Below are 17,682 nucleotides of genomic sequence, written 5' to 3'. Positions count from 1 at the left end.
ACTGCTCTGTAGTCTTGGAATGTAAAAAAAAACTATTGAAATTAGAAAATATTAACAGGGGCGGATCTAGGCTTTTATTCACCTGGTGAATAAACTCACCCTTAAATAGCAAGAAATGTACCAGGCATAGTAATTTATTTTTATCCTTGTACATGCTATGTAAGATTTTAAGTTAAATTTAATCCAACCCCGTGTACTTACCCATGTTTTAAGTCTCCATTTTATTTCATGTACTGTATGTATAGCAATGATATGGTGCTATAATTTCCATAGAAACACAAAAGGTTATATATATAGTTACATTGTTAAATTACAATGCAAAACAAAATTATTTACAAAAGTAAAGACCCTAAAATTGCTTAAGTCGGCCCAACTTGCACCCCCTCTAAACCCTCTAGATTCATCTCTGATATTAAACCTTATTATGATTACAATGGTATACCAAATAAGATAATTCATTTTAAAAATCTGGGTGGTATCGATCTGGCAACAGTGGGCAACACTCTAAAGTGAGTTGTCATGGTGCAATTAGCCAGGAAAATTTTTTTATTGCAAATATTTTTCCCACTTTTTTTTTTACAAACAAATGATTGTAGCATTTATTAAGTAACAACATTTACTGTAAAATGCAGAATGAACACTTATAGTGGAATATCCGTAGAATCATTCTTAGATAAAAATATAATGGCATGAAGATGAAATACCTGACCCACCAGCAGGTGAAGTAAAGCCTTTCTACCAGAAACTGTTTAATTATGTCTGTAAATTTTAAAATTATAATATTTTTTACTATCATAGACAGGATATGTAAAACAATACTTCTATGTAATATAAGTTAATACCAAAGCATTAAAATAAGTAACTGCAACTTTGTTATTTTCAACTGTTCTCCTTTTCAAATGGCTTTGATTTTGAGGGAGTCACGCTACATACTCGTTGCTTGATTAAATGATGCCTTCAGATGCACAGATAACATTTGAACATGGCTGTGCATTCTGAAATTTCCCAACTGTAAGGCATAACATCTACGACAATTACACAACTCCACAAAATTCTGTGACATTAACATATCACTCGTAAAAAACAACAGTGGAAATGTGATGTATTATGTTTATCTTCATTTTCATAAACACAATCAGTAAATCTGGCTTCAGCCTATATCAAGGGTGAACACATTTCAGGTCATTGTAACGACCACATGTAACAGTGAGCAAAGCAGCAAACAAAATAAATAAAAAAAAAAACGTACAATCACTTTTATATAATCGTAATTTCTGCTTCTTTGATCACTTAAAATGATGCTTGATAACTGATAACGATAAGTCTTTATCTAACAAGTGACTGTGCAAAACTCAAATCTATAATAAATAAAATATATATAAAAAACTATTGATGTCTCTACATTTCTAGCTGAATGTTAAATTACTATAGTACTATAATTAAACTTCAACTAAACTGAATCAAGTAGACAGCGGTAACATTTCATATTTATTTCATAAAACGTATTGTTACAAAATGACAGATGTACGAACTTTACATACAATATGTACAAAAAAAGTATGCACATTACCACTCACAACTATCTCAAGTCCTACAAAGTAAGACATTTCTAAAAACAGAATTTACCAGTTGTGTCACTAGAATAAAAATTATTACATATTTACAAATCCAGACATGTTTGCAGAAGTATCAAGACTCTCATACTATGCTGTTTATCTACAGTTTGAACCAAACAGTGCCACAGAAACACATCAGTGACATTCACCAAATGTTAAATTTACATTTACAACAAACAGTTGCTTCTAAAACTACAATAACCTTTTAGTGTTCCCGACTATGGCCATGTAAATAAAAAAATCTTACAGTAATGAAAATATAAAATGAATTTTGCCAAGGTGAAAGAATATTCATACTACATTAGCAGATAAAAGAACATATTTTCATCAAAAGCAACACATCATAATTAATATTAATTAGAAACTTCAAATGCACTTAAAAAGACACACCATTTTCTACGTAAATATTCGTCTGCAACAAAAATAACAAAAATGTACTGAACAAAACAGGTACATCTAAACTTTGACAACTTTTATGCCATGTAGTGAAAATACTTGAGTAAAGACTGTTCTAGGACATATCCAGAAAACAGTTTCTCCACTTCTTAAGGGTGGGGGGCAGTTGCCCCCCACCACCACCCCTTCTGAAGTGGAGAAACTGTATTTTTCCTTTTGTTATTGCTTATTAAAATAGGCCTAAGAAGCATGAATGGTGAAAACAGGTTAAAGTTTTAACCATGCTTTCACAGTCATTGGATTTTCGCAAACAAGGTGCAAGGTGCTGTAAACAACTTGTAACTAATCCTCACAAATTATTGTTCAGATTTTTTTAAAAATAAATATGTTTCTTTGTTATTGTTGATTATTTCATGGCACCTTCGACCCTCCTCCCTCATGAAAGAGGAGGAATTCTGAAAAATTCCTCCCCTCCTTGTTTCAAACTGGATATACCCTTCAGACTGCCAAATGTATTTTTACAGGTTAGAAACAAGTTAAGGGTAAAAAAATTCACACTAAAATACACCAATCATAATTTATTACAATCACTGGCTTTTACTAATGTAAAACATGTCAAGAATAACTATTATCATCACTCAGCATATACGAGACAACAAAACAGTTGAATTAACACTAAGAACAAGGCTGGAAGAACAATTACAGACTAAAGTCTCTTAAAATTACAGTCTTGATAGCTCGTTATTATGCATTGCATTCCAGGCCTCATATCTTTGTTTTAAGCCTGTATGCATATAGCATTTTTTAATATTTGTGACACTGTTAACGAGCAAAAGGTGATTACGATATGTTTCAGATACAACGCTAAAACAATTACACCGGACATCAACTTCCAAAAGGGTGAGGCCTATTTGGAAATGCTATTGCTATGAATTTTTGGAACTGAACAATTTACAATTAAAACAATTAACTAGCTTGGACATATTTGTGGTCCTACGAAATAATTGCTCATTAATCATAATGTTTTTAATTATGACCAATGATGACTTTAAATTGCTATACTTAGCAACTGACAGCCTTAGTTTAGTCCCCATTCTTTATGTACAATCAGAAAAATTTATACATTAAAAAGGTACAGTTTTTTTTTCTTTTAAGAACATATTACATTTCAGACACATTTACCTGCAAAAAAGTACAAATAAAAAAATATAAAATTAAACATACACACCTAGTTTATACGTCAATTGTTACCAACTATCATGCTGCCTTCCGTGTGTTTCATTTTAATGTTAATTTTTTGTTTGTCAAGCATAAAAAAAGGCGAAATATCACCACCAACGATAACTTTTAAGGCAATGGCCTCTGAAGATCTTTATACTTGGCTCGTTACCAGCACTGTTTTGAAACATGACATAGTTATTTATCTCTGTTGTTGAAAATGGATGAAAAAAGAACAAATAGAAAGTTGGGAACTGGTATTAAAATTTCACATACAACAACAAAACTTTACATCTCCCTTTTTTCCTCAAAATTTCAGTGGTCTGTCAAGTCCAATGACAGCCAACACCAATTGTGCTGCCATTTGTTTTAGAGTGGATAGGTGCACTAGATAAGGTATTTCTTTTAAAACTTATAAAAATAAACCTCCTTTGGGTGACACAGCTGATAAACTAACACTATCTGATGTACATGTAAATTGCTGAGAAAATGAGTCCAATCAAAAATCAATACACTGCAAAAATGTTTTGCATGCTCAGAAAATTATTTATTTTATTTGGTTTAGTTTGTATAAAACATGTGATATAATTTAATTGTGTTTTTGTGTGAAAGTATAACTCAGTGATAATTTTTTTCGGTACTGCAGAAAATGTTTTGGTAAATTATCAGAAAATTACTCAAAAATACTTTTTAAAAAAACTAACATCTCTACACATTGGTATCTCAACAAAATTTCTCTTCACACAGGATCCTCCAGATGGTGTTAGTTTGGAATCTGAATCATCCAAATGAAATTAACTTAGTTATTTTGCTGGCTTTAATTAACAGACCTTCCTCAACCTCTACTTTCTTCTTGTAGGCTATCATTAACATATCCAGTAGGTTTAGTGTTAAATTTTGCTTGGGATTGCATGTTTCAAGATTTTCTCCTTCAATATCTAGATTGATTTCAGTACAGTATCCATAAAATTTTATGTGTACTGTGTATCCCATTTCAGCAAACTGATCATACAACTAATCAAACTACTGTCGCTTCCTTAAAAATGCATATATTTGATTTGATATGCTAACAAAGAAAAAAAATCTTACTTTAAAATCATAAACTTATTAAAATAATGTGATAGTTGCTAAACACTTTTTGAGACCCTGTTAGGATGAAGGCAATTCAGTATTAAAATTGTGTACATTGCCCATGTAAAGCTAGTTTTCCGTAAACACTTCAACAAACACTGGAAAAATTTATTTTGCATGTTGAAAATAAAACTGAAAAGTTTCAGTCCTAACTAAAATTATTTATTGTAAAGTGAGATTAGCTCCACGTATTATCTCTTTAGAATTTTGAAAATGTTAAGCCATAATATCCTACAAGACGATTATTTTATTTTGTATAAAGTAAAATTTCATTATTTCATACATGACTGTTTCAGTACTTATCAATCATGTACCAAATATAAGTTTAAGAAAGTCATGAATAATGCTGTTATATTCTGGTTAAGTCCTATTAATATTCATCAATGCCTGAATTGAGCACATAAAGTTGTATTTAAAGTTCTCAATGCCCAGTATCCACCACTATATGTAAACTGCAAACATGTATGTTGTAATACACAACGGGAGAGTCAGGAATAGAACTCGAATTTTGGCACACAGAATTTGATTACATTAAAATGCTAACACACAGTGCCAACACATTTATAATCACTAGAACAATGTCCAAAGATTTATGGGAAAAAAATTTAATAAAGAAAAAAAATTAAAAATACATAAGTTTCCAAGCAAACTTATTTTTAAAATGTCATAAATACTTGCACTTCAATTTTACGAGGCCTCACAAAGCAAAATACTCTTAAAAAACAAGAAACTAAAACATGGTATATTATAATTAATCAAAATACTGCATAAATATGTGACTAATATACATATATTCATGTTATTCAATCATATAAGAAACATGCAGAAAAATCACAACAGTACTCTAATCCAGTGATTTTCAATCTTTTTGATTTCGCGACCCCTTTACAAGTTAAAAAATTCCGGTGACCCCCCTTGTGTCACAGAAAGACAAAGAAATTATTTAATTAAAAGACTACGTTAATGGTATTTTCTATTTTGGTACAATTATCTATTATTCGGATCTACACTCTGCAAGAAGCCGCGAGAGTTTTGAAAGTAAGTACGAGGTGTTGGTAAGGCTACGTGCGACTTAACTTGGACGCCAACTCGCGCGGGCCAAACTGCGTCGGCGACGGCCACGTTGCCACGCCGCATTGTCGTTGCGGCGACAGGAAGCGACCCGCGTGCGCCACCCGCCGCCGTCAAAGCTTATGCGGCATCTCACAACCAAGCATAAAAAAGAAGCTGATAAGCAGTTGGATTTCTTTGAACGAAAGTTGAAAGCTCTTAGTCAGCAGCATAATACTATGATTCAGGTAATAAAATAGTGTTTCCTTTTTCTTTCAGCCGGCGACCCCCCGAGTAAGGCTTCGCGACCCCCCTCGGAGTCGCGACCCACAGATTGAAAAACACTGCTCTAATCAATGGAAGACTAGCTATGTGAATGTAAAGATATAATTTATAACAACTTTCAGAAAATAAATAAAAGAAATAAGTAAATAACCCAATGTAATTATGATTATTTAAAATATTTCCTTACTGAATCATAAAATCATAAATGAACTGCATACTTTGATTTAGGAACTAAAACTTAAGTGTTATTTATAAATATGAAACACAATACTTTGTTCTACAGAAATGTTTTAAAACTTGTAGGTTAAAGGTGTTAGAGAAATATATACTTAAAAATAAAATCTTTCAACTTCCACATTCTTATTCTATATTCAGAGAACAGCATTAACAGCAATGCAGGCATGCAGAGGCGAAACACTAGTGAAACTCTCTTCTGTGTTCCTTTTAATGGATAACTTTTTTCATCAGATATTGTTCAATAATGCAGTGTACAACATATGAGCACCCTATCCTGTGATAACTTGTGTCAGTTAAATCCCACGTGCAAAACTCTCAGAAACAACCCCCCCCCCCCCCCCCCCCCCCCCGAGAAACCAACAGATTTGTGCCCCTGGCTAGTAATAAACTAATAAACACATTGAGTGTGAATAGTTTGACATTTTATTGAATTAAGATGTTTTTGTAGTTACAAATAAACACATTCACTTATATTTTAGTTGTTGCAAAAATGTCTTTTCTTTTCACCAGTCAGTACAACTAAAATGTATTTTACTTTAGGGCAGTGTCTAGATTGCCTTTACAAAAAATTTATTTTAAGTGTCAAGCCCCAGGGGCTTGGCAGATAATTTAGCACAGGTAAAGCACAGCAGAATTACATCTCATTTAGTTTATATAATCTAATTTGGCAATTGTTCAGTAAAATATAATGATCCTGAGCTTGTTAAAGTTTAATACTGCAATACCGCCTAGTTTCCATATTAAGTTTGTATTATAAATTGTGTAAAGGCTAGTGTTATCTTTAAAAAGTACAAAAATCAATATAAAAAAAAATTAAGAGTTTTGGCAGAGATGTGACAAGTTGAAAGTTAAATGTTTTTCTTAGCTGAAGATGTCCAGGTATGGTGTTGGAGTCATGCTTCCCACCATACTTTTCACTCCAATGGTAGGATTCGTGAAGTGCAGATGCATATTGTTTTGGTATTGACTACTCACACCACTTTTTGGGACAAGATTTTATGCTGAATCAAGATAAACAGAAATAATACCGAAAAGCATGCCAATACACAATGCAAGTTAATATGCCAATCAGCTAGTACCAAACTCCAGATCAAATTGTGAACTTCAGCAGCAATAAAACAAAACTTAATTGAATTCATAAGAAATAAAATACATGGATAAAAAAAATACAAATTAACTATTTATTTTGATTACACATTTCATATTTTCTCATTTTTATATTTTTATAAGACACAAATGGTTGCTGATTAATTTTTGTTGTATCAAATACATTTTCCCTATACTTGCTTATTGCAAATGCTTTCGTTATAAAAATGTAGCTAGTGTCACAATAAAAATTACACAATTTTTGTGAAATATGTACAAATTAAGGAACATTTCTGTGTAATATTTGTTCCATATGAATAGAACACCATTAGTGCTATACAGAAATATTTCAAAATAAAATCAATAACACAAAAATCTATTTTAAAAACCAAATATACTGATGAATAAAACCATAAAATCTTGTCTCTAGCTATAGTGATTCAACGTAACAAGGCGAAGTGAGTGTCATTTATAAGGAAACATTTATTTGAGACATGTAAGCAGACACGCCAACTGCATCTCGTGGGTCTGCCCTGCACGCAACATGTACAAAATGTTTACATACAGCAAAATTATTTTGTATTTTGATTTCACTGCTATAAAACAAATAAATAAATTTGTTTACTTCTTCACATTCCACATGTTAATATTGTAGTTTTAAACCCGGGCGCTGCACCACACAAACAAACTCTGTATTTAGAACACGAGGCTGCTCAGCAGAGTGCTCGTGGGGACTTTACTTGCTCGCAGCCCGCCTGCCAGCCTGACTTGCAAGCTGCATCAACATCCTCAGACCCACACCTACAGACAGGGCCATCTCCAGGGCTGGGCAAGCCGGGCCACGCGCCTGCCCTTTTCCTTTTTTTACTTTCATCGTTCGTGCAGTTTTTGTGAACAATTAGGATGTTAAAGGAAAAAGGAAGAATTAAATTTGTTATTAGTGTGTACTTTAAGTCTAAAGCCATCACTGCCTGCAGATATATCTCCCCGTGGTTACTATCCCTTATGACCATTTCAGTTCTTTACAACCAATTTCATCAGTAACATCTGAGCATAAGTCTTACACAATGAAGCATACAAAAGATTATGTGTACGAGTAATTATCTATTACCACATTCAATAAATAACAAAATTGAAATAAATTATATATAAATAAATGAATGTAATACTCCTACATTAAAAAAAAAAAAAGAGAGAGAGAGAGAGATAAGTTCCACCTTAAATCCCAATGAAATTCAAATGATTTAATTCCATAAAATAACAAAATACATTTTAAATAGATAAATATGTACTTCCTGTCTTAAAATCTTATACAAAATATCTTCTGAAACATTTGACTTAGTTTTTCCATTACATTAGCATCAAAATTTGCACAACCATTAAAAAAACTGTGCCTTGTTTGTAATACACACATTCAAATCTTAAATTAATAAAAAATTATTTGGCACCAATAAAACCCATAAATAGCATTATGCACCTCAGGAAGAGTTACTTAAATACAAAGAAACACATACACAGCTCAAAATCATATGGCATAAAACAAGAAAAAACTTGCAATAATATCACTACGTACATTACTTACTGTATTTTTATACAGTACTTTAAAAATGTATCAGAAAAATGGATTAAACTTCCACTTCTCAATATATATATTTTTAAAATTAATCATGCCAAACTGGTGTACAATACTATTACAATAATATATAAATATATAAACAATTTATATTATTACAAACAGAAACAACAAAATGAACTACATGTTAGTTCACTCTGACCACTAACTTAAAAGACCAACAGAAAATACATCATTGGGAAGTGGTAAGGGAAGATCAAACAAAATTACATTCTGTTACTTATCCATGGTAAGATTCCAAACAAAAAATTATTTGTTCATTCACTTGAATACTAATACAAAAAAACATTCCATAATAGTTGTACCAATGGCAATTTTAAGCCATGACATTTACCAAGTCTAATTTATACTCATAGCAGTTATGTTTTTATTGAATTATGTACTGATAGGTTAATAATTAAACAAAAATTATTACGAAGCATGTAGACTTATGTAAGCAACACATTTATTGCTTAACTCAATCTAATCGTAATCATCCTTAAATTTCTATTCAATGCTAATATTCATTATTATACAGAAGTAACACTAAGCTTGTGAATTAAGACAATAGGTACATGCTTGCTTGAAAAGAAAAGGGCCAGAACTTAAGTATAATTTAATAGAAAACAAAAGATATATCAGTCCTAATAATTTCAATTAAGCTGACCGTTTTGGAATGGCTTCTGAAAATCTGGTTGACAACTGCAAAAATTAGAACTTAACATGATCTGCCTTACTCTTGGCTCAACTGACCACCTTACGACAAGTAGTTTAACATTTAAACCACTACTTGAATGGAAGCATACAACAGAAAACTGTTTAGACTACCTGGAAAGCACTAATTCATTATTTGAACCATACAAATAATTTTTTCTAAGCGTAGCTCATTGTAGCTCATCCTGATCATAATTCATAATGATTACTGCGCACCACTTAATACATTAGCAACATAACACCTTGCTTTAATACTTATTGGAAACCAAACACCTTTCAGAACATCTTTCCGCTGAGTTATACATGAGTCGGGTTGGTAGGTGAAAATAGGAAGACGTCATCGAACTACACATTAGCAGAGGAGATTGAGAGGAATAAGAAAGGAAGATGAACAGTGTTGTAATTTTATTCCACTGCACCGAGTCAAGCCCACAGAATTGTTCACAACACTCCACCGAGCAAACAAACAAACAAACAAACAAACAAACAAAAAAAAGTTGTTTGTTTCCTTTGCTGCCCATCAGTAGCAAATCTTGTGTACTCTGTATCTTTCTTCCCATCACCCCCTCGAAAGCGACCTTTCCTACAAACACTGCTTTCCGCAGCGACCACCACAGTGAAATGGAATTGCAGCTTTCCCCAAAAAAAAAACTTGCAGGTTACAAGGTCAACTATAAATTACACGCTTTCCCACTGCTAAACCAAAACATCAGACGCATCTGAACCAACCACACTAGGAAAGAAATCCAACTGATGGTTACCTATGGTGAAGATTACCTATATTTACAAAACATCATTTTTATGGAAAAACATGCAGTTTGTTTTTCTTAAACTTAGATACAAGCTATTGAATCACACTTACTGTTAAAAGCGATCTGGAACACAGTGTGTGCAGTAACAGTGGGGTGGTATCTCAAATGTGGATAGTAAGAAAATAAACCATTACAGCTCAATATTTTCAAAGAATACAGTAATTACACGGGAAATACTGCATGTATATTCAACCACCTAATATGAGATACATGCAGCATTTTCAAATAAAATATTTATTTTAATATACATGTAATTTGAAGGTAAACTTAACATATATAATCTACTAATTGATATGAAACTAAGATCGGGAAAAAAAATTTAAAAATAATATTGATATAATCCTTAACATTTTAAACGAGCAATTACATTACTCACATGATTTACATCACCGTGGTGATGGCCCTTTACATATCTACGCAACATACAGATGCATGCATCTTCCACACCTGGGTCACCACTGCAGACGTCCAACCGAGAAGAAAGCTCTAATCTTGCGCTGCACCTCGTGAAGTAATTCAATTCAGATGATGGTCAGCACTGCTTGCAGCTAAGGCTTGTCACCACTATGTCTGTCTCTCTACGCTGAAGCTGTAGTCATACTACAACAGCCAGGACAATATAAGTACAGACTCATGTTCCACTTGGAGAACACATTACATATGTAGGACTGTCTGAAAATGACAATATAATTAGGATGTACCGATTTAATAATTTTGGTATTGGTATCGGCAGATATAATCAATGTTCTGGATTTCCGATGTAATTTTTTCCAACTGATACTTAAACTGATGCACATGATAAATGTATACGTTTATCCATTCAGATTACACAAAATATTTTTCTATTTACCTGTTTACAGGTCCATAGCCATCTAATACTTCAATTTTTCTATCATTTACGTCCTTGAATTCGTAAGAGTCTAAATTGTGGTAACTCTAAACGTTCTTGAAAGTTAGGTTATGTCTTTGTGCGGTACCACACTCATATGTTATATGTATGTTGGAAAAAGCTTGGTAAGGTAATGGCTAATGGGCTAGTTTATAGAATATGTACTATGAAATTAATATCAAAAAATGCATTTTATTTTCAATGTAACCTGCGACTGAAGGTAACACCAACAACTAATGAGAGGAACAATAATGTAGAAAGAAAATGATCACCCGCCATATTGTAAACATCTGATACTCACAGTGCAGTGCTTGTTCAATTAATGAAGATGTGTAACTTCACTTGAATTTTGTGTTTTTTAGTAAAAAGCATAATGTGTTTTGTGCTGTGCACATTTTTTCCATCTATATAAAAAATTATTTGAAAAAAGATTTCTTTAGTGTAACTACTGATTTATTACTTACAAACATTGAATATCTGGATACTTGCACTGAGATTGTTTACAAAAAGTATCAAATCAGTTTTGTATTGGTTATCAGATGTGTTAAAAACAAGAATCTATAATTGGACTGGTATTTATTTGTATTGCCCATCACTTATTCTCTCATCGGTGCTGCCAACATTCAGTAACACCCAAAAGTAACCACATTTATGCATGCAATAAAACATACGTAATTCAAACACAATAAAGGTTATACCTTAAACTAGTTTTTACAAAAAAACTGACAAACTTAAAAGTAATTACCAGGATTTATATTTTTGATACAACACTTGCATGCTTTGTTTCTTGACTCTCCTGGGGGGTAAATTTGTTTTGAAGCAAGACCAATAAGCTGAATGAGATCAAACCAAACAGGGTTTAAATAAAATCATTCTGCTACACATAAGCAGCCAATATTTCATTAAGTTTCTATGTTTCCATAATACATAAATAAAATTAAGTAATACCGTAACTGTACATCTAAATCAGTAATAATTACTGAAAATCAATACTACTTGGTAGCATTGGGAATGTAATGACAAAATATTAAGATCTCGCGGTTAGGGTGGCTACTGAAGTTCTACCAAAATATTCCCTGACGTTTTTCAGAAATACAATTTTAGCTTACAGGGCTATAAATTGAATTGAATTTACCATGTGAGTTATGCTCTGAAAGCAATAATCCAACAAAACTGAGTAATTAAGTGCTTGGATTTAGGTAAACAGCTGGTTCATATAATAATTGCTAAAAAAATTTCATGTTTTAAACAGAAAATTTTGACAACTGTAAATGAGGGGGGGGGGGGGGGGGAGGGGGAAGTTGCAATGTTTCCAACTACATTGTCAAGAGGTGCTTGCAGAACTTGCAGCACAAGGGTTTAGCACATGTGGGTAACCGACACAAGTCATCTTATTTGGCTGTCTAGGCATTAACTTATTTATTTATTTATTCATTTATTACTTGACACATGTCAACCAACTGCTGAGGGCTTCAGCGGTGGGAACGACATATACAGACAAAGACAAACAAACAAAAATGGCCACTGCAAGTATGAGGACACTCCCCTCCGTCGGTACCAAGAGCAGGCGAGCACTACCTGAGGGGAATCCACAACAGGTATGCACATCTGCAAATGGCCAACACTCTAAGGTGAGTGTGTCTCAAGCTTGCAGGAGAAAAAAAAAAAACCACAAAGACACATCAAACAGACAAAAAATAAACACAAAAATATTAACATAATGACAGAATGGACGTATGTATTTGTTATAATTAAATAAAGGTGAAATCACACTGAGGTAACAAAACATTTCTCCCTGTGAAATGCAGAAATCCTCTCAAAATTTCCTGGTTTTCTTCACATTCTAACATCCTCTGTTTTTTCTAGTTTTCCCGGTATCCCCTGCCTGTAGACACCCTGGCATTGCCAAGAAAACAGAAGTGTCGCAGTTTTCAGCACCAACTGAGCTCACCAATTAGCAATAGTAGAGGACACCTATATAAATGGTTACTGAAGGTTTGCAGTGGAATTATGTGTAGAGATGTCAGAATCAAAATGAAATGTTGGTAGAACACAAAAAAAGGCATAATTAAAACAATTTTGGCATTATGGCATATTTGGTTGGATTGCCTGCCAGTTTGCATAATACGAGGTTCTGAATTAAAGTCTGAGGTAAAGCATATATATAACGAAGGCATTTTTGGATTGATACAAGGTTTAGTTTAATGCCAAACACCTTTCCTCTCCTCCACTACTTATAACCCAGTCATGCAGTTGAATTGTATATAATGATGGCTATTAAAGTATTAACAGACAATGATTAATGTACAGGATAATTATAAAGTCCGTGAAACATTTCAAAAAATTGGTACAGTGAAATGGTTAAGAATTATGTAACAAATCATATACCACGTGAAACAAAAACTCTCAAAGTTTTTTTTTCCACTAGTTATAAATGTTCTATGCGTCCACCTTGCGCCACACGACACACATCTAATCGATAGTCCAATTCTGCCCATACCAGACCCAGAATATCAGGAGTGATGGTAAGAGCAGCTGCTACGATGCGGTGTCTCAATTCGTCAAGGTTCTGTGGTAGAGGTGGAACATAAACACTATCCTTGATGTATCCCCACAAGAAAAAATTGCCAAGTGTTAAGTCCGGTGATCGTGGTGGCCACGGGAGTAGCACTTGGTCAGCGGCCGCCCCACGGCCCATCCAGCGATGTGGCAACGTCTCATTCAGATAATCTCGTACCACATTGTGGTAATGAGGTGGAGCACCATCTTGTTGGAAGATGAAGTCCCTGCTATCAGCTTCAAGTTGTGGCATAAGCCACAATTGCAGCATGTCGAGGTAGGTGATACAGCGACAGTTCTCTCAGCGAAGAAAAAGGGGCCATAAACTGTCTTGTTTGACATGGCACAGAACACGTTAACTTTTGGCGAATCTCGGATGTGTTCGAGAGTTGCATGTGATTTCTCTGTCCCCCCATATGCATGTGTTGTGTCGGTTGACTCTTCCGGAGAGATGAAAAGTGGCTTCGTCACTGAAGATTAATTTGCTTGCAAAGTCATCGTCTTCAAGACGGTTCTGCATGGCAATGCAGAACTGCAGTCGGAGCAATTTGTCATAGTGGCTGATGGCTTGCAGAAGCTGCAATTTGTACGGCTTAACTCTTAATCGCTTACGAAGAATTTTCTTCACTGTTGGCTGAGGGATGTTCAATTCTGCACTAGCCCGATAAGTTGACTTCTTGGGACTACGCACCATCACGTCCCGAACACAATCCACTGTCTGTTGTGACGCCTGGCCGACCTGACCGTTTTGCATCGCACAAACAGCCGTCTTCCTCAAATTTCTTGTATCACTTCATTATGCTATTGTAAACTGGTGTTGTTTTGTTAAACTTGCCACGGAAAGCTCTTTGGACACTAACTACCGATTCGCTACGGGCGTATTCAAGCACACAAAAGGCTTTCTCTGCCTGGTTCGCAGCCATTTTCAGCAACTACATGCACTAGCACCCCTGTCGGTTGTTTTTTAAAATAGCTTTTTGGCGCTACATTCAAAAAAACTTTGAGAGTTTTTCTTTCATGCGGTATATAATTTGTTACGTTATTCTTTTCCATTTCGCTGTACCGATTTTATGAAATGTTTCACGGACTTTATAATTACTCTGTATAATGAATGATGCCAAAGACTACAAAAATTTTAAACTTAAAGGCCACAGACTACGACAATTTTTCTGTGTCCTTTGTACTGCATATTAAGTATTTCTACTGATGTCACTTGACCAGTACAATGCAGACTTTCAGTAGGGTAACAGCAGTAGTAATGGTTAAGTACCTAGACAAACTATACACAGTGACTTAATCTAATAGAACCTAATTTAATGAAAGATAGAAAAAAAAAATAATTTTTACCTCTTTATCCAAATCATATCTTGTTTTGGCCTTAATAACAGGATACTGGAACTAAAACAATAAAAAAAAATTAATATCATAACAAAACTATATTTGTTAAATGAACATTATTAAAAAAATACTGAACATTTAATTTTACTCAATGAGAGTTTAAGATATTTCATATACAGGTTGTCTACAAATATCTGGTACCTATTTCAGGCCTTTTTTATGACTTTTAAATAAAGTTTTCTTACAACTTCTTAATATCATATGCTCATTAATACATACCATAAGCAAAATTAAATATACTAATATGAAACTGAACTTCTATTAATAGGAACACGCTGATTATTACGTTATAAAACTAAAATCTTTTCAGAGATACATGATTCGCTCATGATTTAAGTAGTCAGTCACCATTTATATTTAATGTGAGTGTATAAAATGAAGTGAGGCATAAAAAAATATAATTCAAGTTAGTAAAAGGCTGCTAGAAATTAAAGATTCTTGACTTCCAACACCACTGCTGCTTATTTCATGACTTTCATGACCAGTCCTTCGATTACGTTATTTTGGTGACTCCGTGCCCTGTAGATACCCTGATATATGTGTCAGAAGATTTTTATCACACATATAATATGTTATATAATTCTTAATTGAATCGAATACAACTTATCTTACCGAACTACTGCTTTGAAGAGCAGTATTCAGGACAAACGGAACTCCTTCCAAAGCTGAAAACATAAACCAAACAATTACAGCATGTTCACAACCACAAATAATTTTTTTTAATGTCTTTGATGAGATATGTCATTACTTTGATCTAATACATATGGAAATAATAAAATGATAAGGAAAAACATACATAACTAGACTCACAACTCATTGAAAAATTCATTTACTGTTGCTGTAGTGGATTCATATAAAATTCTTAACCCTAACATCTTATTAGCTTGTTCCCTTGGAATGACTGGGGGACGCCGCTCATTTATGGGAACGACAACTACGGGCAATTTTTTTTTAACTGGCAACAATAACAGGAGGTAGAACAGTGTGTGGGCTGTGCAAAATGATTGCATAATAGCCCAGTCATATTAGGGGTTTCACCTCGGAATGAAAGATAATAAGCTGTAAATTGGTATAAACCTTTGTTTTGTCGTTCTAAATGTTGTCTCAAAAGTCACAAATGTTATTGTGTCCGCGTCTTAAGATATTAAAGGTCAAAGATCATAAAAATCGGTTTTTTGCGAATATCTCACATTCGATTACTTAAATGAGATTTGCACTTATTATAAAAGTTGTGGAGTATAAAATTCTCTACAACTTTTGTTTAAACTTTTTTTTCATACGATCAACCGTTTTTGCGGTAGACAGCGAAGAGTGCGCCGCGTACAGTCATATATGGCCACGTACGACATTCACAGTAACACCTTCTGAAAGTGACTTATCACATATAAAACACAAATCAGCCATAGCTCTTAAAACCGTACGTCCGTCGTTGCGAAGATACAATTTCAAACTAACGAATAATCTTGACTAATACAAAGTGGTCCCTTAAAAGAGAAAGTGGCCTTGAATACAATAGAACATCTGTCCCGGCTATAAATAGAAAAGGTCATAGGGTAGGGACAAGTATTTCCAGGTATATAAGAATTAAAAAATTTACACGTTTTAAAGAAAACGTATATAATGTCGTTTTAAGTTAAAATATAAATAATTAATAATTAGTACATAAATAATGGGCATTGTCTAATAATGATAATTTTTTAGTAAATAATTAACTTTATACAATGTACTGATAAACGTAACTTACACTTGACCTTGCATTAGGCCATATATGACTGTACGTGGCGCACTCTTCGCGGTCTACCGCAAAAACGGTTGATCGTATGAAAAAAAAGTTCAAACAAAAGTTGTAGAGAATTTTATACTCTACAACTTTTATAATAGGTGCAAATCTCATTTAAGCAATAGAAAGCAAGATAATCGTGAAAAACCGATTTTTATGATCTTTGACCTTCAATATCTTAAGACGTGGACACGATAACATTTGTGACTTTTGAGACAACATTTAGAACAACAAAACAAAGGTTTATACCAATTTACAGATTATTATCTTTCATTCCGAGGTTGACCCCTTTTTTTACCTAATATGACTGGGCTATAAAACAAACTCAACAAAGCAAGTGCATCTGAGCTACTACTCTGTTATGATGATTGACATGATGGATAGAAAAAATTGGTGGTGAAAATATTAAAGTACGAAATTACATTTGCCAATAGTCTAAAGATTTTGAGAAATAGAAAAGTGAAGCATTAAGATGCAGGAGAAACGTCACTGCTACTATTTCATTTGGGATTGGACTTATGATTATGTCTAGGAAGACAAGCAATAGGCAAAGAAAATAATGCTCAGAGTTGAAAAATCAAAACAAAAGTGAAAAGTTAAAAAAAATCATGGGAAGAGTACAGAAAAATGAAAGGAAAGTAAGATGAATGGAAGCATGAGGCAAACAGATGGTTAAATAAAACAAGTACAGTAAGTCCTCTATTTACGTTGTACCGATTTACGTCGTTTCGGATTAACGTCGCTAATGTTTGAGTACTCATGTTTCAATTTAAGTTGTCGCCGATTCACAATAACGTCGTTTACAATGACCGTAAATCTTTAATTTAACCAAAACACCGTATATAATTAGTTTATAATTCTTTGTTTCCTTCGGTAGTTAATTTATGCTATGTAGCGTA

The 17,682-nt window shown here is 33.4% G+C and overlaps 1 protein-coding gene across 2 annotated transcripts in view; it reads right to left on the bottom strand.

Moving 5' to 3' along the window:
• Positions 1 to 1,475: 1,475 nt before the first annotated feature.
• LOC134546338 (multivesicular body subunit 12B) overlaps positions 1,476 to 17,682 on the bottom strand; it is a 51,381-nt gene continuing 35,174 nt past the window's right edge. For both annotated transcript variants that reach the window (XM_063389115.1, XM_063389114.1), the window contains 3 exons: positions 15,616 to 15,668; positions 14,953 to 15,003; positions 1,476 to 10,757 (listed from right to left, as the gene is read on the bottom strand). In XM_063389115.1, the coding sequence (XP_063245185.1) occupies positions 10,722 to 10,757; positions 14,953 to 15,003; positions 15,616 to 15,668 (140 nt within the window). In that variant the 3' untranslated portion in view covers positions 1,476 to 10,721. The remainder of the gene's footprint in view (positions 10,758 to 14,952; positions 15,004 to 15,615; positions 15,669 to 17,682) is intronic.

Source organism: Bacillus rossius, chromosome 1 (genome assembly GCF_032445375.1).
Source record: "Bacillus rossius redtenbacheri isolate Brsri chromosome 1, Brsri_v3, whole genome shotgun sequence".
Taxonomy (NCBI): domain Eukaryota; kingdom Metazoa; phylum Arthropoda; class Insecta; order Phasmatodea; family Bacillidae; genus Bacillus; species Bacillus rossius.
The sequence above is the reverse complement of the archived record's forward strand: the minus strand, read 5'-3'. Positions and strand labels throughout refer to the sequence as shown.